This window comes from Lynx canadensis, chromosome E2 (genome assembly GCF_007474595.2).
Source record: "Lynx canadensis isolate LIC74 chromosome E2, mLynCan4.pri.v2, whole genome shotgun sequence".
In the NCBI taxonomy this organism is placed as follows: domain Eukaryota; kingdom Metazoa; phylum Chordata; class Mammalia; order Carnivora; family Felidae; genus Lynx; species Lynx canadensis.
Window position 1 is genome coordinate 3438165 of NC_044317.1, and position 24883 is coordinate 3463047.

A 24883-nucleotide genomic window follows, 5' to 3' on the forward strand; every position below is an offset into this window, starting at 1 on the left:
CCTCTGGCCGTGTTGCAACTTACACGGGGCGGGTGGGGGGTGTGTCCGCGCGTGGCCGCCTCTGGCCCCCCACTCTCCAGCCGACACCCCGCGCTGTCACGAGTTCCTCGGGAATGGGCCAGACCGCCATTCCTCAGAGCTGGAAAGGAGCCCAGCCGGGGGTGGGGGCAGGAGGCCTCGAGAGGAACCATTTCCCCTCGATCGAGTATTTCAAACTATATTATTTATGAGCCGCCTCACTTAGGGGCCCCCTCGGCTCCCAGGGCATCAAAGCAAGTTTGCAACCGCAAAGGGCGACCAGGGTGAACGCACGCGCGCCTTCTCCGGGCAGGCAGAGCTCAGCGGAACCCGGGGAGGCTCTCATTAAGGGAGACCCGCAGCTCCGCTCGCTCGGCCGCGTGGGGGGCGGGGTCAAGGGCGGTCGGACTGTCCCGAGGCGCCGGGCTCCGGGGCCTGGGTGGAACCCACAGCAGGGTCAGCCTGTGCCGGCTGAGCAGCCAGAGGGGAGATGGAAGGCAGCGGGGTGAAGGCACTTCTGAGATCGTGCAGCCTTTGTGGGACGAACACCCCACTTTACAGATGAGGAAGGTGAGGCTCAGAGAGGCGCGGCTGGACCGGCAGGCCCTGGTGTTTCCTGCCCAGCCCCCAAGGATCCCTGCACCAGCCCTCCCACTTACCTTGTCCGGGCCACACCCACCTTGGGTTCTTCGTCCCCACCCTGGGTACCGGTTCCTCCGGATGGATGGAAGGGTGGGAGGGAGGGAGGGAAGCAGTGTATTTATGGAAAGACTTAATCCCTCTGCAAGCCCCAAGGAGGCTGAAAGCTTCACCACCTAATCTCCTCTCCCTGGAAGCCCTTGCTGGTGGGGTGCAACTCAGTGGGCGCTGAGCCGCAGTTTAGGTCCCCTCTGAGGACTTGAGCCTGGAACTTGCCCTCAGCTGGCATGGAAAGAGAGCAGTGCTATTGAACACGGAGCGAGCCCCGCCGTACCACACCCCGTGGTGGGAGCTGGTCCCATCACCTGTGTTGTTCCTTTTCATCCTCTGACCGGATACTGGTGTTATCCCCATTTTACAGATGCGGACACAGAGGCTTGTGAAGGTCATGGGGCGGGAAAGAGGCAAGGCCAGGCCTCTGGGACCACCAAGTGCAAACCCCCCCAGCACCCGTTAAAATATTATCACGGTACAATATACACGTGGTAATATGTGCACATCAAAAGCGTGCACCCACATCCAGAAGTAGAACTCCCCCAGGAATCTCCTCCTGCACACCGCCCCCCCCCCCACCCCCAGCCACAGTCTTCCCTGGGAGCCAGTGCTGGTTCCTTGTCCCCCACAGGCAGTGCGCATCGTTTACTTTTCTCTTTACACTGAAAACCTTGAGGAGGTGAGCTGGCAGGTACTCACTGCTGTGGGCTGGTAGTTTGTGGCTCCTGTCGTCAAGGCTGCTGGAAAAAAACAATTGCATGGGGCGCCTGGGTGGCTCAGTCGGTTGAGCGTCTGACTTCGGCTCAGGTCATGATCTCACAACCTGTGGGTTCGAACTCCACCTCGGGCTCTGTGCTGACAGCTCAGAGCCTGGAGCTTGCTTCGGATTCTGTGTGTGTCTCTCTCTCTCAAAAATAAACATAAAAAAAAAATTTTTTTTAAACAAACAATTGCGTGTTTTGGGGGGCACCTGGCCGGCTCAGTCAGAAGAGCAAATGATTCTTGATCTCAAGGTTGTGAGTTCGAGCCCCACCATGGGTGTGGAGCTTACTTAAAAAAATTTTTTTTAATTGCATGTTTTTTATTTTAATGATTATTTATTTTGAGAGAGAAAGGGAGAGAGAGAATCCCAAGCAGGCTCTGCACTGTCAGGGCAGAGCCTGACGTGGGGCTCAAACCCACGAACTGTGAGATCATGACCTGCCTGGGTCGAAATCAAGAATCAGATGCTCAGCTGACTAAGCCACCCAGGCGCCCTTTTAATCACATGTTTTAAAATTAACCCGTGGTTCATTAACCATTATCTTGACTTCTAACAGCATACTTCTTATTTTGAAATAAACACTTTTATTGGCATATGACATTTGAAAAGGTACACAAACCTTTTCAAGCATTGAACTTGACCACACAGAGGCCCAAGCAGGCAGTGGGCAAGTATTTTGCTCAAAGTTACACGGTCAATCCCAGGGAAGCACCCTGTGCCGTGACAGAATAGTAGCTGGCAAGGTCAGTGTGTGCCCTGCCCCCCATCCTCTCTCACTTGCTGCTGGCCCCTGGCAGCTGTCCCCGGGCTCTCTGTCCCCGCGCTGTCTCTCGGAGAGGAGCTCACAGCCTCCTGCGGGCCCGCGGGCAAAGGCCAGGAGATGTTCATGTTTTGCACTCTGTGTACCAGGATGGGAGGCGTGTTAACGCTCGTAGCATCTGTTCCCGGCACAGACCCTCTGGCTGGAATTGCAGGAATTCTAAGCCTGTGACAAAAAGAAAGTGCCTTTTCTAAAGAAGGAAGAAAACCAAGATGTTCCCTGTGCCTACGGGGAGCCCAGCGTGCCCAGCCTGTTAGTATCTGCTCCCCTGTGTTTGCAACTCGGACCCAGGTGTGGACAGCTTGCCCAGGTCCCCCCTCCTCCCCACCCCCACTGGCTGGGAGCGGCACCTGGTTCCCTCCTGCCGTAGGCCCACCCACTTAGGCAGAGTGTCGCATTCCTCAGCGATGATGCTTCCCCCTTGCCCTCTCCCTGGGCTTCAGGTGAGGTCTTTGTTCAGGAGGCACCACCTCGAGAGGGTTATTCTGATCTCTTCTGGGAGGTGGCTCTGCAGAGACCAGGGTCAGACTTCCAGCTGGACTCTGCCTTTCACTCACTTTCCCTCTCTGGGTCTCCGTGTCCTCATCTGGGAGACCCACGTTAGAACGACGGCCGCCTCTGTGTAGAGCTGCCGGCTCTAGCAAATAAGAATCCGGGATGCCCGTGGCTGGCTCTGTCGGTGGAGCGTACGCCTCCTGATCTTGGGGTCACGAGTTCGAGCCCCACATTGGGGGTAGAGATTACTTAAAATCTTTTTTACTGTTACTGTTTGAATTTTATTTTTTTAATTAAAAAAGTGTTTTAATGCTTATTCACCTTTGAGAGAGAGAGCATGGGGAGGGGACGGGCAAAGAGAGGGAGACACAGAATCTGAAGCAGGCTCCAGGCTCTGAGCCGTCAGCACAGAGCCCGACGCGGGGCTCGAACCCAGGAGCCGCGAGATCGTGGCCTGAGCCGAAGTTGAACTTAACTGAATGAGCCACCCAGGCACCCCTATTTTTTTTTTTTTTTTTAATTTTAGAGAGAGACAGAATTGCGAGCAGGGGAGAGGGGGAGAGAGAGAGAGAGAGAGAGAGAGAGAGAGAGAGAATTTTAAGCAGGTTCCATGCTCAGCACAGAGCCCAACATGGGGCTCAATCCCACTGCCCTGGGATAGTGACCCGAGCCGAAATAACAGTCAGATGCTCAATTGACTGAGTCACCCAGGTGCCCCCAAAATAAAATTTTTAAGGGGCACCTGGCTGGCTTAGTTGGTAGAGCATGGGACTCTTAATCCCAGCCTTGTGAGTTCAAGTCCCACATTGGGTGTGGAGCCTACTTTAAAAAAAGAAAAGAAAAAAAAAAAGAAAAAGAAAAAGAAAAAATAAAAAGAAAAGAAAAGAAGCGGGGCCTGGGTGGCTCAGTCGGTTAAGCATCTGACTTCGGCTCAGGTCATGATCTCACAGTTTTGTGGGTTCAAGCCCCGCGTCGGGCTCTGTGCTGACAGCTCAGAGCCTGGAGCCTGCTTTGGATTCTGTGTCTCTTGGCCTCTCCCCCACTCACGCTCTGTCTCTCTCTCAAAAATAAGCACTTTAAAAAAAGAAAAGACAATCTTTAAAAAAAAAAAAAAAACAGGATGCCCAGTTTTCAATTGCAGATAAATGATGAAGGATTTTTAATATGAGTATGTCCCATGCCGTAATTGGACACTCTATATTTTATCAGGAACCGTTTATCTACGGCCACTTCCAACCCTAGACCTGTATGATTCACTCCAGAAAGATTTTATCTCCCCCTCTAGAGCCCAGCTTCTGAGCTGCAAAAGTAGGAACTGAAGGGAATCAGCAGACAGACCCCCAGGGGCCAGCCTTCTAGAAGTAGGCACCTCCCCGCCCGCTCCGGCCCCCCCCCAGCCAGCCGGCGCGTCGCCCTAATCTTTCTGCTCTGTGCAGAGAACAAACCGGTTGACTTTTCCCTTTGCACTGCGAACCCGTAGGTGAGCCGGCAGGCACTCACTGCTGTGGGCCGGTGGTAGTGTCTTGAAGGCTGCTGTGAAAACAGGCACAGACAACTTGGCCAAGCGTGTCCTTGCCCTGGAGATGCTCATGGTTTCAGAGAACGCCGTGTGGTGTGCAAAGAGCTGATCCCCATCTATCTTGATGGCGCAGAGGAGGGACAGGGCCCCCCCCCCCCACCGCGGGAGGAAGGAAGTTTGTATCATTGCCTGTCCCTGTCGTGGCCGTTTGGCGTAGGGGGATTTTTATGCCTGGGTGCAAGAAAGAACCTGTTCTACTTCAAGCTGTTGTGCAAATAATTAACAATCTGATATTTCCAAGGGAACATAAACAACCCGATTCAATATGAAAGGGAGGTTTTTCACACTCCTGCAAAAGTGTGAAAGAGAGAACATTTATACCTAAACTAGCCTGACTGCACTTGGAGCCCAGGGGGGGACCCCTCCCGCTAGATCTCCTTTCTCCCATTAAATCGTTACTTTCTAAAAAATTGTAGGGGTTTTACTTATTTTTGAGAGAGAGACAGAGTGTAAACAGGGGAGGGGCAGAGAGAGAAGGAGACACAGAATCCGAAGCAGACCCCGAGCTGTCAGCACAGAGCCCGATGACGCTGGGCTCGAACTCACCAGCTGTGAGATCATGACCTGAGCCAAAGTCAGACGCTCAACCGACTGAGCCACCCGGGCGCCCCTAAGCGGAGTAATTTTTATAATCATCTCGGCTCACGAATTGGCTTTTTATTTATTTATTTATTTATTTATTTATTTATTTATTTATTAACGTTTATTTACTTTTGAGACAGAGAGAGACAGAGCATGAACGGGGGAAGGTCAGCGAGAGAGGGAGACACAGAATCTGAAACAGGCTCCAGGCCCCGAGCTGTCAGCCCAGAGCCCGATGCGGGGCTCGAACTCACGAACCGTGAGATCATGACCTGAGCCGAAGTTGGACGCTCAACCGACTGAGCCACCCAGGCGCCCCAAGACTTGGCTTTTTAAAAGCGTTCGCTTGATATCAGTCAGCTGTCATTGCCGTGAGAATGACCGTGAAGGAAGGCCTCCACTCACACAGGTGTAGAATCAAGCTTCAGCCCGTCCCACGCGGGGCCTCTCCCACGCAACATCCGTGGCCTCTTCCGGGCTGGTCCTCCGCCCCCACCCCCCACCCCAGAGGGAGTGGGTCACCCCGGGGGGCACCTCCTCCTCTGGACCCAACTCGGGATGCCCCGGGCAGTCTTCTGATGCAGTGCCCTCCCGGGACTGCTCCGTGACAGTGACTGACAGTGATGGTGGCCACCGTCCCTGAGGCTGGTGGCAGGATGCCTGTTTCACAGACCAGGACACAGAGCCTGGGGGGGCCGAACTTCAGAACCTCAGGCTCAGAGAGGGAAGTGCCTTGGCTGAGGTCACACAGCTCTTGGACCCCAGCTCTTCCTCGATCCCCAGGGCCACTCCCCACCTGCCGCCCACCTTCTGTCCCGTGGGGAGGGAGGAGCTGGAGGAGGAGAGGCATGGCGGGGCGCTGGGATGAGGAACGGCGCTTTGTGAACATTCTGCACCTGGGAATTCTAGAAAGCTGAAACAGAATCGCTGCACGGTGACGCGACCCCTAGGTGCCACCTCTGCCTGACCCTGGTGCAGCTTCTTGTCCTGTGTCCCTGCACCAGCTGGGGCCACGCCTGCTTCCTCTGCCTCTTGCCTGCTTGATCTTTCATCAACCTCCGTCCCTCCCCCCTCCCCACTTCCCTCCCCTTTCCCCCTCCCTCCCCTCCTCTTCCCCCCACCGCCCCTTTCCCCTCCCCCTCCCCCTTCCCCTCTGTCCCCCCCTTATCCCCTCCCTCCATCCCACTCCTCTTCCTCTCCTCCCCCTCACCCTTCCTTTCCTCCCTCCCTCCCTTCTTCCTTTCTTCCCCCTTTCCTCCATCCTTCCCTCCCTCTCCCTTCCCCACTTCCTTCCCTCCTTCCCTGCTGGGTGTTTTGAGGTGGTTATTTTTAAACTTATTTATTTTAAGAAAGAGAGAGAGGGAGAGAGAAGGAGCAGGGGAGGGGCCGAGAGAGATGGGGAGAGAAAATCCAAAGCAGGCTCTGTGCTGTCAGTGGGGAGCCCAGCGTGGGGCTCTATCTCATGAACCATGGTATCATGACCTGAGCTGAAATCAAGAGTCAGACGCTGAGCCGACTGAGCCCCCCTGGCGTCCCAAGACGGGTATTTTTTAGGCTACAAGGCAGCTCTGGGACGACACCTGTCAATTCGAGGCAACTCTTAGGGAGGTGGTGCTCCCGGCACAGCATAGAGCACACCTCCCACTGCATCAGAGAAGTTTCTAGGAAAACGGGGTCCGATGCACAAAACTTCCCGTGCCACCGCTGGGAGGCAGCGGTGTTGGGCACAGGGGCTGCGGGACCCCTGTTGTCTCTGCCGTTTTTTTCCCTGGTTGACTCCTGGAAATAGTTTCAAGCTTCCAGAAAAGTTGCAGGAACACCAGGTGCCCCTCGTGCCCTTCCCCAGAGATGAACGTTTGGCCACATTCTGCCTCTGCACGTACACATGCGTGTTTTGACTTTCCAGCTGTGCAAGCTGAGAGTTCAGTTGCAGGCGTGATGGCCCTGGACCCTTGGGCGTGTGTGTCCTAGGGGCAGGAACCGTCTCTGACAGACTCGGTCCGGTGATAAAAATCAGAGAACTGAGCGTTGACCCCATACTGTCGCCTACAGATAATTTTTTTTTTTTTACTCTTGTAGTGCTTTTCAAACAAACACAAAGATACATAACGAATATTCTCACCTTTCAGTGTCGGCGCCCCTGCCCCGGTTGTGTCCTCCCCCTGCACCCACAGCATGGTGGTGGTTTTTCTGGGGCATTTTACAGCAATCCTAGCATCGCTTCCTCCAGGAAGACCTCCTCATAAACCATTGTCTAAACCCTGGGATTGGGGGGGGGGGGGCGTCTGGGGGGTCAGCCTGTTGAGCACTGGCTCTTGATTTCAGCTCAGGTCATGATTTCAAACTTCGTGGTATCGAGCCCCGCGTCCAGCCGGGCTCTGCACTGTCCAGAGCCTGCTTGGGATTCTCTCTTTCTCTCTCTCTCTCTCTCCCTCTCTCTCTGCCCCTCCCCTGCTCCTGCTCTCCCTCTCTCTCTGCCCCTCCCCTGCTCCAGCTCTCCCTCTCTCTGCCCCTCCCCTGCTCCTGCTCTCCCTCTCTCTCTGCCCCTCCCCTCCTCCTGCTCTCTCTCTGCCCCTCCCCTGCTCCTGCTCCCTCTCTCTCTGCCCCTCCCCTCCTCCTGCTCTCCCTCTCTCTCTGCCCCTCCCCTGCTCCTGCTCTCCCTCTCTCTCTGCCCCTCCCCTTCTCCTGCTCTCTCTCTCTCTGCCCCTCCCCTCCTCCTGCTCTCTCTCTGCCCCTCCCCTGCTCCTGCTCCCTCTCTCTCTGCCCCTCCCCTTCTCCTGCTCTCTCTCTCTCTGCCCCTCCCCTGCTCCTGCTCCCTCTCTCTCTGCCCCTCCCCTGCTCCTGCTCTCCCTCTCTCTCTGCCCCTCCCCTGCTCCTGCTCTCCCTCTCTCTCTGCCCCTCCCCTTCTCCTGCTCTCTCTCTCTCTCTGCCCCTCCCCTCCTCCTGCTCTCTCTCTGCCCCTCCCCTGCTCCTGCTCCCTCTCTCTCTGCCCCTCCCCTTCTCCTGCTCTCTCTCTCTCTGCCCCTCCCCTGCTCCTGCTCCCTCTCTCTCTGCCCCTCCCCTGCTCCTGCTCTCCCTCTCTCTCTGCCCCTCCCCTGCTCCTGCTCTCCCTCTCTCTCTGCCCCTCCCCTTCTCCTGCTCTCTCTCTCTCTGCCCCTCCCCTCCTCCTGCTCTCTCTCTGCCCCTCCCCTGCTCCTGCTCCCTCTCTCTCTGCCCCTCCCCTGTTCCTGCTCCCTCTCTCTCTGCCCCTCCCCTGCTCCTGCTCCCTCTCTCTCTGCCCCTCCCCTGCTCCTGCTCTCCCTCTCTCTCTGCCCCTCCCCTTCTCCTGCTCTCTCTCTCTCTGCCCCTCCCCTCCTCCTGCTCTCTCTCTGCCCCTCCCCTGCTCCTGCTCCCTCTCTCTCTGCCCCTCCCCTGCTCCTGCTCTCCCTCTCTCTCTGCCCCTCCCCTGCTCCTGCTCTCCCTCTCTCTCTGCCCCTCCCCTTCTCCTGCTCTCTCTCTCTCTGCCCCTCCCCTCCTCCTGCTCTCTCTCTGCCCCTCCCCTGCTCCTGCTCCCTCTCTCTCTGCCCCTCCCCTGCTCCTGCTCTCCCTCTCTCTCTGCCCCTCCCCTGCTCCTGCTCTCCCTCTCTCTCTGCCCCTCCCCTTCTCCTGCTCTCTCTCTCTCTCTGCCCCTCCCCTCCTCCTGCTCTCTCTCTGCCCCTCCCCTGCTCCTGCTCCCTCTCTCTCTGCCCCTCCCCTGCTCCTGCTCTCCCTCTCTCTCTGCCCCTCCCCTGCTCCTGCTCTCCCTCTCTCTCTGCCCCTCCCCTTCTCCTGCTCTCTCTCTCTCTGCCCCTCCCCTCCTCCTGCTCTCTCTCTGCCCCTCCCCTGCTCCTGCTCTCCCTCTCTCTCTGCCCCTCCCCTTCTCCTGCTCTCTCTCTCTCTGCCCCTCCCCTCCTCCTGCTCTCTCTCTGCCCCTCCCCTGCTCCTGCTCCCTCTCTCTCTGCCCCTCCCCTGCTCCTGCTCTCCCTCTCTCTCTGCCCCTCCCCTTCTCCTGCTCTCTCTCTCTCTGCCCCTCCCCTCCTCCTGCTCTCTCTCTGCCCCTCCCCTGCTCCTGCTCCCTCTCTCTCTGCCCCTCCCCTTCTCCTGCTCTCTCTCTCTCTCTGCCCCTCCCCTCCTCCTGCTCTCTCTCTGCCCCTCCCCTGCTCCTGCTCTCCCTCTCTCTCTGCCCCTCCCCTTCTCCTGCTCTCTCTCTCTCTGCCCCTCCCCTCCTCCTGCTCTCCCTCTCTCTCTGCCCCTCCCCTTCTCCTGCTCTCTCTCTCTCTGCCCCTCCCCTGCTCCTGCTCTCTCTCTCTCTGCCCCTCCCCTCCTCCTGCTCTCTCTCTGCCCCTCCCCTGCTCCTGCTCCCTCTCTCTCTGCCCCTCCCCTGCTCCTGCTCTCCCTGTCTCTCTGCCCCTCCCCTGCTCCTGCTCTCCCTCTCTCTCTGCCCCTCCCCTCCTCCTGCTCTCTCTCTCTCTCAAAATAGTTTTTTAAAAAATAACCCCTGAGATGGGATACACGTGGGATCTGTCAGGTGCACTGTGGCCACCACTTGAGGACCACCCAGAAGTGCAGAGTGACATCAGTGGGGTGCACCATACAAAGCGTGATGTCATGCGGGCTGCTTACAGTGGCCAGTGTGGGCCCTGGCTGTATTTGCTCGTGAGCCCGACCTCAGGGCTGCAGACCCCTGGGCCGGAGACCCAGCCCCGGGGAGGGTGGGGAGAGACAGAGGGAAGGTCTAGGCCACCCCCCTGCGTACCACTCCCACTCCCAGCCCTGTGGTTGGAAGTGTTATCGCTCTAGGGCCCAAAGTGCCGTGTTTGAATCCTGACCCCGCCACTTGCTACCCATAAGACCTTGTGCAAACGAACCTCTCTGTGCCTGTGTTTCCTCCTCTGTGAGGTGGGGATGGTCCCAACCCCTAAGGGCTGTCGGGAGCATTAACTGACCAGGAATCTCGGTCCAGGAGCTCTGGTGGGTGCTGGGCACACAGTGAACGCTCCAGAAATAACACCCGTTATGTTCACGGGCTCTCTCTTCCCCCAGCCCAGCCCTTCCTCTCCCCCTGAGGAAGGACACCCTTTCCATGGCATTTCATCCTGCACATTAGAATCCCCTGGGGAGCTTTTAAAAATCCCAGTGCCGGGGCGCCTGGGTGGCGCAGTCGGTTAAGCGTCCGACTTCAGCCAGGTCACGATCTCACGGTCCGGGAGTTCGAGCCCCGCGTCGGGCTCTGGGCTGATGGCTCGGAGCCTGGAGCCTGTTTCCGATTCTGTGTCTCCCTCTCTCTCTGCCCCTCCCCCGTTCATGCTCTGTCTCTCTCTGTCCCCAAAATAAATAAACGTTGAAAAAAAAAATTAAAAAAAAAAAAAAGAGTGCCTATCATAGAGTAGGCACTCAACAAATATTAAAAAAAAAAAAAAAAAAAAAATCCCAGTGCCAGGCCCACACCCCAGGCCAATTACCCCGGAATCTCTGGGGTGAGACCCAGGCATCGGTATTTTGCTAAGTGCCCAGGCGATCTTGCTGGGCCCCGTGCCTCGGCAGCTGTGCTGAGCCTCCCCTGCGTCTTGCTTGGATACAGCCCCCAAGACTGCAGGCAGGATGGGTCCCGAGAGCTGGCATTTCTCATGAGCCCCCGGCGATCTCTTGTCCCAGGCCTCTGGGCCAGGACCACACTCGAGACTGCACAGCCCTCGAGAAAGACCCCCTGCTGGAAACCAAGACCCGTCTTCTCTCTGGGACTGTCATAAACCACAGCAGCTGACACTTCTTGAGCCTTGTGCCCCCCTGATAACTCAGTTTTCCATGCTGCTCAGTGACACCTCCAAGAGCATCCTCCCCATTTTAAAGATGAGGAAAGTGAAGTCCAGGTTGGTTGAGGAAGCTGCCTGTGGTCAGCTGGCTGAGCCAGACCCCGGCCAAGTCAGAGATGCTCCACGGGTGTCTGTCCCTCCCCTGCCCTGTCTCCCTCCCTCCCACTCGTGTCCCCAGCCCATCCCCCAGCAGATGTCTCCAGGCCACCTCCTTCCTGCCTGTCCCACATACCCAGCCTGGATGAAATCAGAGCCCTCCCCTTGGGTCCCTCCAAGTCCCCTCCCCTGCCCCCCCATCTCCTGACCCTGCGTGTCTCCCTGACTTCCAGCCACTTCTCCACACCCTCACTGCCCCCCATCTTCCACGCTGAGACCCCCACAATTTCTGGCCCAGAGCCAGCATCTCTGACCTTAACGGGCACACGACTCCCAGGGGGCCTTGTTAAAATACCGATTCATTTGGGTGTGCCCGAGATGCTGCATGACTGATAAGTTCCCAGCGGGGGACCAGCACAGCCCACGTCATGGACGCCTGGGGGACCCCAGCATCTCCTAGGCATCGGTGCCAGCCTCTGTGCAGGACGAGGAGATGATGGGCCCCCCTGCCGGCCCCCTCCATCCCTCTCCCCTCCCCAGCCTGGCACACAGGCAGCTCCCTGTGAAAGGAGGGATAAGCACCCCGCCCCCATCGACCCTCAGACACAAGGACCCTCAGAGGTGAAAACAAGAGCCTCGCCTTCCCTGGAAGGGCCTACAAGCCTCACAGTCCCCTGGAGGGGCAGCCCCGGGGTTGGAACCCCCGCTCCCATCTCCTAGGAAGCTGGCTGGCCTCGGGCAGGGGACACCAGCTCTCTGAGCCTTGATTTCCACATCTGTCAATGGGGAAGTAGTAACATCTCCCGGGGTTGTTGCTGTGGGATGTCAGGCGCATACCCCATCAGCTGCCCCCTGTTTTATCCATCAATCGGCCAGCAGATCGTGAGAACACTTGGGACAGTTTTAACTCCCACGGACTAAGGCCCGGGTGCCTCAATCTGTTAGAGCTCCAAAGCACGCGCATTTATAAAGAGCGGCCGCACCATAACAGAGGGTGAGCCATCACGGCGGGCTCAGGGCCACCTGCAGCCTGGCCAAGGGTCCCCCACCCCCCCCCGCCCTGCTGCTTCTGAAGCCAGCAGCCCCTTAACGGAAAGGCCAGGTGGCTTCGGTTCCGAAGGGCGGCCCGACCACACCCTCACCTCAGCTGCACCCCACGCTCCAGGACCTCCAGTATATTTAGCTCCGAGGCGCCTGAAAGCTTTTTCCGCCAGCACAGGCTCATCTTTGAGCAAACTCAGCCCAGATGCAGCCAGCACGCACCCTGACCTCACCAGTCACCGGCGGTTTCTCTCCCCACTATTTCCTGTTGTGCACCCGTGGGGCTGCGGTGGGGGGGGCTTGGCCGCACATGGCCAGCACCCAGCAAGCCCCTTCTCTCTCCGCAGGCCTGCGGACGCGCCGCCATGGGGCTTAAGCTGTCCTGCCTGAAAGGTAAGGGGGGCGGCTCCCCCACAGCTCTTCTGGGGCCCAGGGAGGTAGGGGCGGTGCGGGAATGAGGCAGGAGAGAGCAGGAGGCACACCCCGGAGAGGGAGGGGGCACCGCCAGTCAAGGCAGCATCTGTACACAGCAGGTGCCTTATATATGCGGGCCGTGACTCTCAGCACTCCTCCTTCCCTGCCACTGGCAGGAGAGGGACGTGGCCACGGTGCCCTTGGGCCTTGGCTTCTCCCTCAGGGGGACTAATCCCAACCGCGGAGAGTAAGGGAGGAAGAGCCGAAGAGCCGGGCACACACGGCGTTTTTGCTCTGCACCCCGCGGGCCTGGTGTCACCAGCACAGGGGGTTCGGCCTGCCGGGGCCCGGGGAAGGTCCTAGAAGGACACAGCGTCACGGTGGCACGTGGTAGGTGTTGGCAGAGGCAGTGCAGACATCTGCCCTGTTCCCTAGCCCCTGATGTCCAGCCAGGTCCACAGGGAGACCTCTCCCCTTGAAGCCCGTTATTCAGTGACAGACGCCTCCCAGCCTGAAACCTGGGGGGTCGTTCTGATGGCCCCTCCCTCGCCCATGTGGGTGGCATGCCCCGCAGAGCTGACTCACCTCCTGGATGTTTTGGGGGTGTCCCTGGCCCCATCCCTTCGCCGCAGGAAGTCAGGGGTGTGGGAAGGCCCGGGCCAGGCAGAAGGACCACCTCCAGTCCCCCTGCCGGGATGGGTGAGCCCAGGAGTGCATCTGATGGGCCCCGCTTAGGGTATGGGCCCCGCCCCTTGCCCAGGGGGTGGGGCATCTTGATGGACAGTTTCTCTAAGACGCGGAGCAGGTGCGCGGCAGTGGTTCCCCTGGACACCCACAGGGTGTCGTTTGCAAAGTGGGGACGGGGATGCTGGAGAGGCGGAAGCAGCCCACCACCCTCCAGGGCCCGGCCCCTCTGAGGCCGCAGACTGAGCCCACGCAGGAGTGGGGGGGGGGGGCACCTGCTGAGCGCACACCTGGGGGGGGGGGGGAGGGCCAGCCGTCGCATCCAGACCCCGCCCTTGGAGCTCAAGGACCATCATCCTTCAGGCTTCGCTGCGGGCCTCCCCGGCGCGGGGCACAGAGGAGGCATTCGGCGCCAGCTTATCGTTTTGGGTTTTAATCGTGGCGAAATGTACGTAACATAAAGTTCTCTCTCTTAACCATGTGTAAGCGGACAGTGAGGGCCGTGACATCAAGCGCGCTCACGCTGTGTGCGGCCGAACCCGCCCCCGCTTTGCGGACGGACCGGAACTCTGCCCCCGCCCGCTGCACACCCTCCCTCCCCGCCCCCTCTCCCAGCCCCGCCTCCCGCCGCCCTTCCTTCTGTCTCGGTGAAAGCGCTTACCCCGGGCACCCGCGCACCTCCTCATCTGAGTGGGTGGTACAGTATCGGTCCTCTTGTGACTACTTGACTCAGCATGATGTGCTCAGGCCCTCCTCTTTCAGGCGGAGTGAGAGTGCCTCGTGTGCAGAGGCCACGTTTGGGGTATCCACTCAGCCCCCCACGGTCCCGGGCTTTGGGTTGCTGTCCCAGCACATCTCTGACAAGTAAACCGAGGCCTTGGAGGAACCTCTGGGGCCCAAGCAGGGGAGGACGCCCGGGCGCTGGGGACCACACCGCCGCCCTCTCTCCCCTCCCCGGCGGGAAAGCCCCGGCAGGGCAGCAGGCCGAACGCTCCTGGCGCTGGGAGCCTTGCAAAGGGCCACCTCCAGCCTGGCCCCCGAGGAGCCACCTGCCGGGACAGGGGCAGTGCCGTCGAGGGAGGTCTGCTCGCGTATTTTTCACTGTAGCTCTTAGGGGCGAGGCCTGCCACCAGCCACACCAGCCTCTCACAGCCGTGATCCCTGGAGGTGGCAGGCCACTTGAGAGGGACAGGCAGCGGGGCGGGGGAAGGTGGGCACAGGACCTGCTCTCTGTGCTTCACCAACACCACCCAGGCTCTGCGGAGCCTGAGTTTGACTCTTGCCGCCAGGGACGTGCACAGCGCACGCAGTCGTCCACCTTACCTTCTCTGCCCTCGCCGCCCGCAGAGGCGTGCCGTCACCCGGCTGTGGGGCCGAGGCCCGTATGTGTTTACTGTGGGCCCTGCGCGTCCTTCCACGCTCTGATGCCTGCGTCGCCTTCCGCCAACAGTTGGCCTTGGGTCATTTCCAGCTTGTTGCGTTTGTAAATAGTGCCGTTTTGGTCATCTTTCATTTCCGATTTTGTTAACTGTTATTTCCTTTTTTTGTTAATTTATTTTTGAGAGCGGGAGAAAGGGCACAGCTGGGGAGGGGCAGAGAGAGAGAGAGAGGGAGAGAGAGCGAGAATCCCGAGCAGGCTGCGCACTGTGAGTTTAGAGTCTGACAACGGGACTCGGACCCACCAACCGTGAGCTCGTGACCTGAGCCCAAGTCGAACGCTTCACCGACCAGGCCACCACGCCGCCCCGAAACTTATTACTTCTTTGGGATAAACTCCAGAAATCCGAGTGACCCAGTCACATAGTTAGGATCGATGGTGAATTCTTTTTTTTTTTTTTTTTTTTATTTATTTTTGGGACAGAGAGAGACAGAGCATGAACGGGGGAGGAGCAGAGAGAGAGGGAGACACAGAATCGGAAACAGGCTCCAGGCTCCGAGCCATCAGCCCAGAGCCCGACGCGGGGCTCGAACTCACGGACCGCGAGATCGTGACCTGGCTGAAGTCGGACGCTTTAACCGACTGCGCCACCCAGGCGCCCCATCGATGGTGAATTCTTGATCAGAACTTGATGAGAAGTCCAAAACCACGGTGCCCGCGGGGTCGCCACAGGGCCTCCGGAGGCTCCAGGGGAAGGTCCTCCCTGCCTGCCTCTGTCCCCACACGGCCTCCTCCCTGTCTCTGTGTCCTTCCTCTTATGGAGACACCTGTCCTTGCACTTAGAGCCAGCCTTAAATCCAGGATGATCTCATCACAACGTTCTTAACTAATCACATCTGCAAAGACCTTGTTTCCAAATAAGGTCGCGTTCCAGGTGGATGTGGATATGGGGGGACACCCGTCACCCCACTGCGAGTCACTTCACCCCTGAGCCCCTTGCGCGAGGGGTGGGAACGTGCCCTTCTGGTCTGATGGCAGAGACCCCGCCCGAGGCAGGAGCTGGTGAGGGTGTGGTGTGGGAAAGAAACACATCCTGGTTTCCGGTCCCCAAGGCGAGTGGGCACGGAGGACCCCTGGGAGTGGGGTCCTGCTGCCCGAGGGCCTGGCGGGAGCAGCCGTGGCGACTGGGAGTGCTCCACTGTCCAAAGAGCTCCTCCCTCGTGCCCTCTCATCCAAGGTCAGGCACGTGGCCGGCCTCCCCGTGAGCCAGGAGCTGCTCCTGGAATGAGTTCCCCGGATTTGCCTTTTAATCCTCACTACAGCTGGGCAGCGTAGGTAACTTCGCAGATGGGGAGACCGAGGCACAGGCCCCGGGGTCACATGGCCGGGCAGGAGGGGCGGGCTCAGCATGCGGCAGGGAGGGGTGAGTGGTTTCCCCGTGCCTGAGCGTGGGGTGGCGCTGCCCGGGAGACAGCGAGGTAGGGCTGTGTGGTTCTCGGTGGGGTCCCCAGACCTGCAGCCTCAGCGTCATCTGGGAACCGGTCGGACGTGTGAGACCCTCCCAGACGACTGAGTCAGAAACTCGGGGTGGGGCGGGCGGTTAACAAACCCTCTGGGGGATTCCGGTGCCTGCTCAAGTTGGGGAAACACCGGTGACGGGACTCTGGGGTTAGAGAGAGCTGAGTTCGGATCCCAGGTGTGCCCTGACTAAGTGCAGCTTTGTGAAAATCCCTTCCTATATGAGAGCCTCAGCTTCCCCATCTGTGAAGTGGAATGATGAGTGAGGACATCCCCTGGGCCAGGTTTTGAGAGTTATCTTAGATAGGCACTGAAGATGTTACCCAGCAGACAGGGCTCCCGGGCCGGGCTGGTCCCAGCCAACTGTCCTTCTGGGGCCACCTGGGGCCAGGTGGGGCTGGGAGGAAAGGGGACCAGGAGATGGAGACTGCGTCCAGAATTGGTGGCTTGGTCAAGTGTCTTAACGACTGTGTTTTAGAACAGTTTTAGATTTACAGGAAGTACAGTTTCAAATTTACAGTTTCGCCGAGAGTGAGCACACTGGCCCCTTCATCCGAGTCAGCAGATCAGTCCCAACAGGTTAGTATAAGTGGAGTCCATGCTTTGTTTGGGTTTTCCTCCACTTGCCCCTCAAGCCCCTTCGCTGTCCCATGAGCCCACCTTGCAATGACTTGTCACATCTCCTCAGTTTCCCCTGGTCGTGAGGGTTTCTCAGAAGCTCCTGTCTTCGTGACCTTGACCATCTTGAGGAGGACCGGCTGGCTGTTGGGGAGGACGGCCCACCGTTGGGATCTGGCCGATGTTGGGGTTTTTAGTCTCTTCTGAGCAGGTGACAATGGTGATGGTGGGGACAAGGAACACGGGCATGCCCTCCCCGGCGCCCCCGACTGCCCAGGGCATTTCTCCCTTGCAGGGGAATTGAGCAGGGGCTCAGAGCCTCTCCCCCACTCGGCCTGTAACCCAGGCATGGGGTGGTTGGGGCTGGCAGTCACGATGCCCATTCCGATTGGTGTCGGGAGGCCCAGGACTCACTGCGGGTCCCGGCGCAGATGAGAGTCACTCCGCGGCCCCGTCTAGGGCAGACGGTTGGTTCCAGCCGCCCGATGCGGCCGGTGGGGTCCGTCTGGGGACCGTTCATTGCACAAACATTGATTGCATCCCTACTGTGCGCTGACCCAGGGCTGGATACAGGGCTTCAGACAGGAGCAAGGCCGCCGTGCAGCTGGGAGAGAGGGGAAAGGGGGAGAGAGAGAGAGAGAGAGAGCGAGCCTGGCAGCAAGCAAGCCTGCGAGAGCTGGTCTGGGAGAGAGTGGGGAAGGAGAGCGGAGAGCAGCAGGTACTCAAGGAGAGAAGCAGCCAGGTGGGAGGGGAGGAGGGCAGAACTTGGGCTTTACTCCAGTGGGGGCTGGGAGCTCCGTGAACAGGGGGTTGTAAAGGCCTCCATTCAGCCGGTACATTTTGAGCAGTTTTCAGAACGAGTTAGGGGCTTCATACCTTTGAAAGGAAGGCGACAGGTGGGGCTCACATGGAGGCAGAAGATGGCCAGGGTCAGTGTCTCCGTTTACCGAGTGTTAGTGTTCCTGTCTGTACAGTGGGCTGCGGCTTCCCGCCCATGGGGATCCTGGGGGGGGGGGGGGCCCTAACCTCGCCGCCTACCCCTGCACCCCCTTCCCATGGGGGACAGAGCCCAGACCAGCACTGTTCTGGCACGACCTTCTATCTGTGGTTGAGTGTCTGCTACATGCCAGGCACTGCACCGGACCCCAGGGAAGGGCAGTGAGCAGCTCAAAGTCCCTGCCCCCACATAGGAGAAGCAGAAAGGAGTGTGTGAGCACGAGACTCAGATGGGTAGATTTTGCAGTGACGGCAGTAAAGGGAGGTAAAGCGGGGACGAGGCGGCTGAGGGCCTCTTGCCGTGCGTGCGTACGTCAGAGCCAGCCATGCAGAGGCAGTGTTCCAGGCAGACGGAGCAGCAGGTGCAAAGGCCCTGAGACAGGAACATGTTGGGTGAGCTGATGAGCACTGAAGAAGGGCGTGTGGCAGGAATGAGGGGCCAAGCAGGAGGAGGTGAGGTCACGGGGGCAGGCAGGGCCATGACAGCTGAGCCGTGGGACCCAGAATGTCTTTTATTAGTCACAGGAAGCACGGGAATCGGTGCAGACCAGGGGTCGAAGCATCCCCTGCCCTTCAGAATCACCTGGATGGCTTTCAAAATGGTGCAGCCCTGGCCCGTTCCCAGGGGGGTTAGGACTCAGCTGGGGTGTGGGCCCTGGGCACCAGTGTGTTTACGAAGCCTTCCAGCTGATTCGCCTGTGCAGCCCAGGGTGAGAACCACCGTTCGGATCCAGTGCCCTTGCTTTTCAGGTGGAGCTTGGGCTGGGGACTGGCTGTCCAAGGCGACAAGGTTAGCTTGGCTGGAAACCCAGAAGGCAGGGGCTCGGAGGGCGGGGAGACCCCCACCCACTCAGAGGAGGGGTGGGTAATCAGAGCCGGTCTTAAATGCGGAAGCAGATGGCACTTCATCTGGCCGTGCCCTGTCCCCGCAGGAGAGCCCGCAGCCCTCCAGGCTCATGGCCAGGATCTGCTCAGGCTGACCCCACCTGCACCCTGCTGTCCTAGGGAGGAAGGGAGGGGCCAACCTAAGGTTGGCCATAGAAGCCGGTGGCCCGAGGGCAGGCTTGGGCTTCTGAGCACCAGCTACGCCTCCACAGTCCCACCTGCTTGGACGCAGCTCCAGGGCTCTGTAGCTGAGATGGCCCCACACAACTGTCCTAGATCAAGGGGGACGGGCCCTTGACCTGCCCATCTACTGGACGAGGTGGAGGCCTACGCCGGGAGGGGCATGACCTTGGGCAGAGCCGAGATGAGGGGAGTGTGGGTGTGCCTGGCCCTGAGCGCCTCGATCGCCACACCTCGGCCCCTCCCAGCTTGACGGAGGGCAGGCCCTAGGGGCCCATCAGCGGGCGGCACTCCAGGTGGCTGGGGACTAGCCTGGTCCTGGGGGACAGGGCTGAGCCACAAAGGGACGAGCCCTGAGGACACCTGTCCTTGAAGTCATAGCCACCCCCACAGCCAGCCTCAGCTCCTGGCGGCCCACCCTGGCGTCCCGGCCACGGGCCTTCCACGTGTGGGTCAGAAGTGTGGGCCATGCAGGCGAGAGCACGAAGGTATGAAAAAGGACCGGCCACTCTTTCTGAGCAGCTGGAGAACCACACGCACGGTTCAGTGAAAGGAACAAGGGGCGGGACGGCGGGGGGCGTCTAAATCCACCACTCGGTGGGAAAAAGGAAAAGAATTTGCATGTGTAGACAGAGAATGTTCTGGAAGGAAGGGGACTCCCAAAGCAGTCACCACGGCTGTCTCAAAGTGAAGAAGCCTTGAAGAACAGGGTGCCTGGGGGGTCAGCCGAGAGCAGAACCTGGCGGGCTGGACTCCAGCTGCCAATGCTGCTGGCCCGGGAGGGGGACCAGTCAGACCCGGTGTCCCCACCCCAGGACTCTGTGGGGTTCCCTGTCGGCTTCCCTGGGCCTGGTGACCACAATGCCCACCTTTCTCCTTCCTACTACCTAAGTCTGTCTATGTTAGCCTTCCTTAGAAAGTGTTTCCTCTTTTTTATCACTTTATTTTCTGAATATATAAAGTACCTCCACGGTACAGAATGTAAAATGTACCAAAAAATACGTTGGAAAGGGGCGCCTGGTGGCTCAGTTGGCTAAGCATCTGACCTTTGGTTTTGGCTCAGATCTCACAGTTCATGATCTCACGGTTCATGGATTCGAGCCCCGAGTTGGGCTCTGTGCTCACAGTGCAGAGCCTTCTCAGGATTCTCTCTCTCTCTCTCTCTCTCTCTCTCTCTCTGCCCCTCCCATGCTTTTCTCCCCCCCCCCAATAAATAAATAAACTTAAAAAAAAAAAAAAAAAGGATACGTAGTAAAGAGTAAGTCTGCCCTTACCTCTATTCTGACCACCTGCTTGGAGCCAGCCATGGTCACTGCTTCCTTGCGTCGCCTTCCAGAATATTCTATGTCTGCATGCGCAGACATGGTCTTGGCCGTATTCCTTTTCTTTTTCCAACGCGAGTGGTGGCAGTAGACCCGCCGTTGGGTAGGAGCGCGCCTGCCCTTGTCGTTTTGAGAGTTTTGCCGCGTGGCCTCAGGAGTACCCACCGCGTGGGGAATGACTGAGCTAATGTAGCGCTAACGGCCTTTGTTTTCCTCGCTGGTCTCACGGGTGCAAAGTGGTATCTTGGGGAAGATTATGCGTCGTATCTTTTCTGAGAGAAAGGTCTGCGTGGACAGAGCAAAGACACAGGCCGTAAGGGAGCCGCTGGATAGAGTTTCACGCACCGGCCCACGGCCGCGTCCAGAAACAGAACGGTCCCCTAGGACCACTCCCCTGACCCCTGACCGCACCGATAGCTTCTCCTGTGCCTGATCTTTACCTGCCCGAGACCTCTGTGCGTGTCACCTGTCACCTGTCGTGTGGAGCAAGCAGCTTTGCGCTGCCCAGGCCACGCCTGAAACTCGTCTGAGACCCTCTCTGAAGTCACCGGGGAGCCCCGTGTGTCCCGGGGCCCAAGGCGGAGGCCTCCGTTTCTGTGAGTGAGGGCTGGTCTGCCGCCCGCCCCAGGTGCCAACGTGAGGACCACGGGGGACGCTCTGGGGCAGAGCTGGTGCAGAGTTTCCTGTGTGTCAGCCTTGCGTGTCCTGGGTCACCACCCAGAACTTTCCAGCCATCACGGTGCTGCCTCTGGTAGGATGGGCGTGTGCTGTGGGAGGCGGCCGTGTGATCAGGGGCAAGTGGGATGATTTGTCTTTGCCTCAGTTTCCCCCACCCCCTCAGGGCTGTGGTGTAGATAGTCCCAGGCGCGGCAGGCCCTCCATACGAGGTGCTGGGGGTGGTCCTCATTGTCTTCTCCCTCCACGGAGGCCAGTGTGCCCTCCGGCCGTGGGCAGCGCCACCCCTTGCCTGTGCAGAGCAGCAAACGCTCTGAGAAGGCTCGCTGCACTTGCCTGGCATCAGGGTGTGCAGGGCAGTGGCAGGCTGGTAACTCTGTGCCCAGCGGGCGCCAGATCCTGGAATGACGTGTGCCTGTCCTCAGGGCCCAGGCTCCCCAGGAGCTCACAGGTTTGCTCAGGACAGTCCCGCTCACCGTCTGCCTCTGGGACTGGCAGGCATCGACTCGTGCGGTGGCCCCAGTGGCTGTGCTGACAGCTCTAATGATATGGCCCCGCCCACTAGTGGCCATTGGGCCCCACACACCTTCACTGAGCATCACGTGTCCTTATGGGAGCCCTGCGGGTTACAGGTCAGTCTCTTGGGTGAAAGCTCGCATCTGTGTCCTAGTAAGGGAGGCCGGTGGATAGCCCCCTTTCACTTATCCCCTCCGTGAGTCTGGAAACAGAGGCTCAGAGAGGGCAAGAAAGGTGCTCAGCGCACACAGCCGGCAAAAGGCAGAGTGGGGACGCCAGTCCCTGTGGCTCTGGCCATCCTGCAGTCCCGTCCCGCGAATCCAGGCAGGCCACTCGGGACAAAGGAGGCCAACAGCTATCAGGCACCGGCTCTGGACGGCAGAGCTCTTGTGGCAATTAGTAACAGCTAGAACCGTGGTTCTCCGCTTGTCGCCTGGGGGGGATTCTGCACTCCTCCCCCTTGCGCCGAGTTGCCAGATTTAGGGGGAAAACACATGATGCCCAGTTACATCTGAATTTCAGGTAAACGAGGAATAATTGTCGGGTGCCAGCGTGTCCCAAATATTGCGTGGGACTTGTGCTAAAACATTATTTGCACTTGATTTGCCAACTCAACCCCCGGGGAACACCGGTGGCATCTGGGGGTATTTTTTGTTGTCACGGCTGGAGGCTGCTACAGCCTCTGGAGGCCAGGGCTAGCCCTCCTAACTGGGCACAGGGCGGCCCCCTCCACAAAACCCAGTCTGTCCCAAACGTCAGCGGTGTGGACGCGGAGGAGCCTGGAGCTGCACACGCCAAGCATTTCCTGTGAGCCGGGCCCGTGCCGGGGGCTCTGCCTGCTTTCTTTGACTTTGGTCCTCACTGCACCCCCACCCCCCTGGCCGAGACCCAGGGAGCCTTCCGGAGAGGCTCAGGGCTGGGAGCCCACCAGAGTCCGCCCTGGCGCTGGGGGCAGGTGGGCGGGCCGAGGGGGGCTGACGGTGGCAGCCACGTCCACCCCACCTGCCTGCCCTTCCCTCTCTCTGGCGCGTCTTCCCGGGCTCTTGCTCACGCAGTTCATCCCTGACGCAAGCTGGGGCTTTTTCCTTAATTAAAAAGAGATTTAAAACATCCACTGCTGTCTCCACTGGGCCCAGGCTGCCTGGAAAAGGTAAAACCGCCCTCACTGCCCTGGCCTCATCCGTAATCGTGCAAGGCTTTCTGCTTAATTGGAATGAAAAAAAAAAAAAAAATGAAGTGCATCTGGAACCCTTGGAGGCATCGGTCGGCTTGTGTTTTGAAAGACCTGCGCTCAGTCCGACATCCGGTCAGGAGTTAGTGCTGGCCCCAGCGCACCCTGTTCCTGCCCCAGGGCCTTTGTGCATGCTGGGGCTGACCCAAGTGCCCTCACCTTCCCCGCCTTTCTCCTTCCACTCTGTGATCAGCCTCTCCGGGAATCCCTGACTCCCACTGTCTAACACTATCCGGGGGCTCCTTCCCATCATCGGCTTCTTAATACTGACCCAGGCTCCCGACAGTATTTGATTTGCTTCCTGGCCCCTGGGAAGGCAGGGTCCCTGTCAGTTCCCCCATGACCCAGGCCGCGGTCCCGGACTCCTCTGTACCTCAGTGTGTGCATCTGGAAGATGGGCTTCTCACACTGTCGGCCTCCTTGGGAGGACCAGATGATAACTTCCCCAGGGGAGAGGGGGGGAGGGGGTCACACAGCCCCCAGCTGCAGCAGCGTGAGCCCTCCCACCTGCGGCCTGAAACAGCGGAGGGGCCTACTTTCCCGGCTGACCCTGGAATCTTCCGGGTCTCACTTCTGCACTGGGGCCTGGAGGTGGAGGAAGGCACCGAGAAGCACGTGCTGGGACCCTTCTGTTCCCTGCTGTGTCCCCGGCCCCCGATATGAGGCCCAGCACACAGTAGGTATACACTACGTGCTTGCCCACCGAGCACCTCCCTGGGCCCGGCTCTGCGATGCAGGGGACGGGAGCGTCGGGGGAGAAGGCCCGGGCCAAGCCAGGTGACCTCACGGCCGGCCAGCAGGACGGAGTCAGACTCCGTCTTCCCTCGTTCCCGAGTCGGTGGCCATTCCAATCCAGTTCGGAAGACGCGCCTCCGGGTGTTGAGTTGGAACCAGGAATATTTTGTCAGAGCCGCCCCCACTCCAGCTGTCCCTCGGCGGGGGTGGGCTCCGGGGGCCTGTGAGTATCAGCTGGGTGGCACCCGCCCCGCAGGTACTTAATTCGGGCTGAACCAATGAGCGAGTGCTAAGGGTAGAATCCCGTGCTCCTGGTGACCCCGTGTGTTTACCGACTCTGGGTTTCTCCCCTGCAAACGCACTTAATGACCGCACCCCCCCCCCCCCCCCCCCGCTAGAGCGCAGCCCCCACTGTGGGTCCTAGAGCCCTCAGCACCCCCTGGAGGTGGAGGCCATTAGTTACCTCCATTCGCAGGGGAGGAAACCAGGTCCAAACAGGTGGAGTCCCTGCCAGCTGTACCAAAGCCCAGGTGTACGTTCTGGCCCCCACGACGTCGCAAGCCCAGCAGTCACGCTGTGAGCTACGGGGGGTCTCCAAGCTGGGTGCGGGCCCATGCGCCATTTTCAAAAGAAGCAGCAGAGGGCGCCCGTGAGCCACGATGCCTGCTGCAGGCAGCAGGTGTCCGCTGTGGCCTCCGAGTGGCCTGGGCCCCCTCCCCCGCCCCCGCCCCCTCCCCCCCAGAGCTGCAGGGGAAGGGGCCCTGGCCCCGGGGAGCTGGGGCGTCCTGAGCAGGGCACAGGCCTGGCTCGGGGCTTCTGAAGGCTGGGAGGTGGTGGCTGACACCAAAAGGGGCAGGCCTGGAGCCACGCAGCCTGTGCGCATCCTTGGCACCTTCTTTCGTCGCCTGGAGAGCAGCCAGGGTCCTAGTATCCACCCTGAGGGGGGGTGTGACAAAGCTGCAGTCGCCCCCAATCCGGGGCCCCCCCAGGCCCCAGCCAGCTGGTCACCCTTGGCCCTTTCCCTGACACTTGGCCGGCACGTGCCCCACACCAGTGTTTCATTCCTATGAGACTGGTATTAACCCTACTTTTATGGCGGGGAACTAGGCCCAGAGTGGTGCCGCTGTGTCCCCACGGTCACCCTAGCCTGGGGACTCCCTGCCCTGGCTGTTGGACTCACCTGGACGCTTTTAAGAATCCCGGTGGCCCAAGTACAACAGTGAGATCAGGTTCCCTGGGGGTGGGGCCCTGCATCAAACTTCCCAGATGAGTCCCCGTGGGGCAGCCAAGATGGGAAACCACTTCCCTGGAGCCGGGGAGAGAGCAGAACCAGGTTCCAGGGGAATGTCTGTCCGGCCCTCGAGCACAGCGTCTCCCCATTTCACCCGCTCCCACAGGCCAGGGTTTGGCTGCCTGGCCTGCTCCTTCTCCAGGGCCAAGAACAGCGTGTGCCCCAGAGCAGGGGCCCAGTCAAGGTCAGGTGACCGCCAGTCCCCGCCCCAAGCTCCCTGCACAGGCACCCCGAGATCTTTCAGTATGGCTGGGGTGCTGAGATCTGCTCCCAGTCCCCTGCCTCTTCGGGGCCTGGCCCCCTGGAATCCCAGCCAAACCCACCGCTTTCAGGAAATGGGCTTTTAATGGCCTGAGGCGGGCACATAATTAACGAGTAACAATTCTGGCTTTAGCACAAATGAGCTCCTTGTCTGGGGCACGGTTGGCATTTGTTTTTAATCCCCAAAGTAGACTTTATCTCCTGAGAGCTTTTTCCCTCTGCTGGAGGCTGGGCAGCCCCCGGGGGTGGGGGTGGGGGGTG

General features: G+C 59.5%; 1 protein-coding gene across 2 annotated transcripts in view; it reads left to right on the plus strand.

The window, feature by feature from the left end:
* CE2H16orf74 (chromosome E2 C16orf74 homolog) overlaps nucleotides 1–24883 on the plus strand; it is a 47620-nt gene that overhangs the window by 14584 nt on the left and 8153 nt on the right. The window contains exon 3 of one of the 2 annotated variants that reach the window (XR_003965139.2): nucleotides 12266–12311. Coding sequence is in view for 1 of the 2 variants with exons in the window: in XM_030298107.1 (XP_030153967.1) it covers nucleotides 12284–12311 (28 nt within the window). In the remaining variant the exon portion in view is untranslated. Of the gene's footprint in view, nucleotides 1–11933; nucleotides 12312–24883 lie in introns of those variants that run through there. The other variant, XM_030298107.1, reaches the window with a different exon arrangement.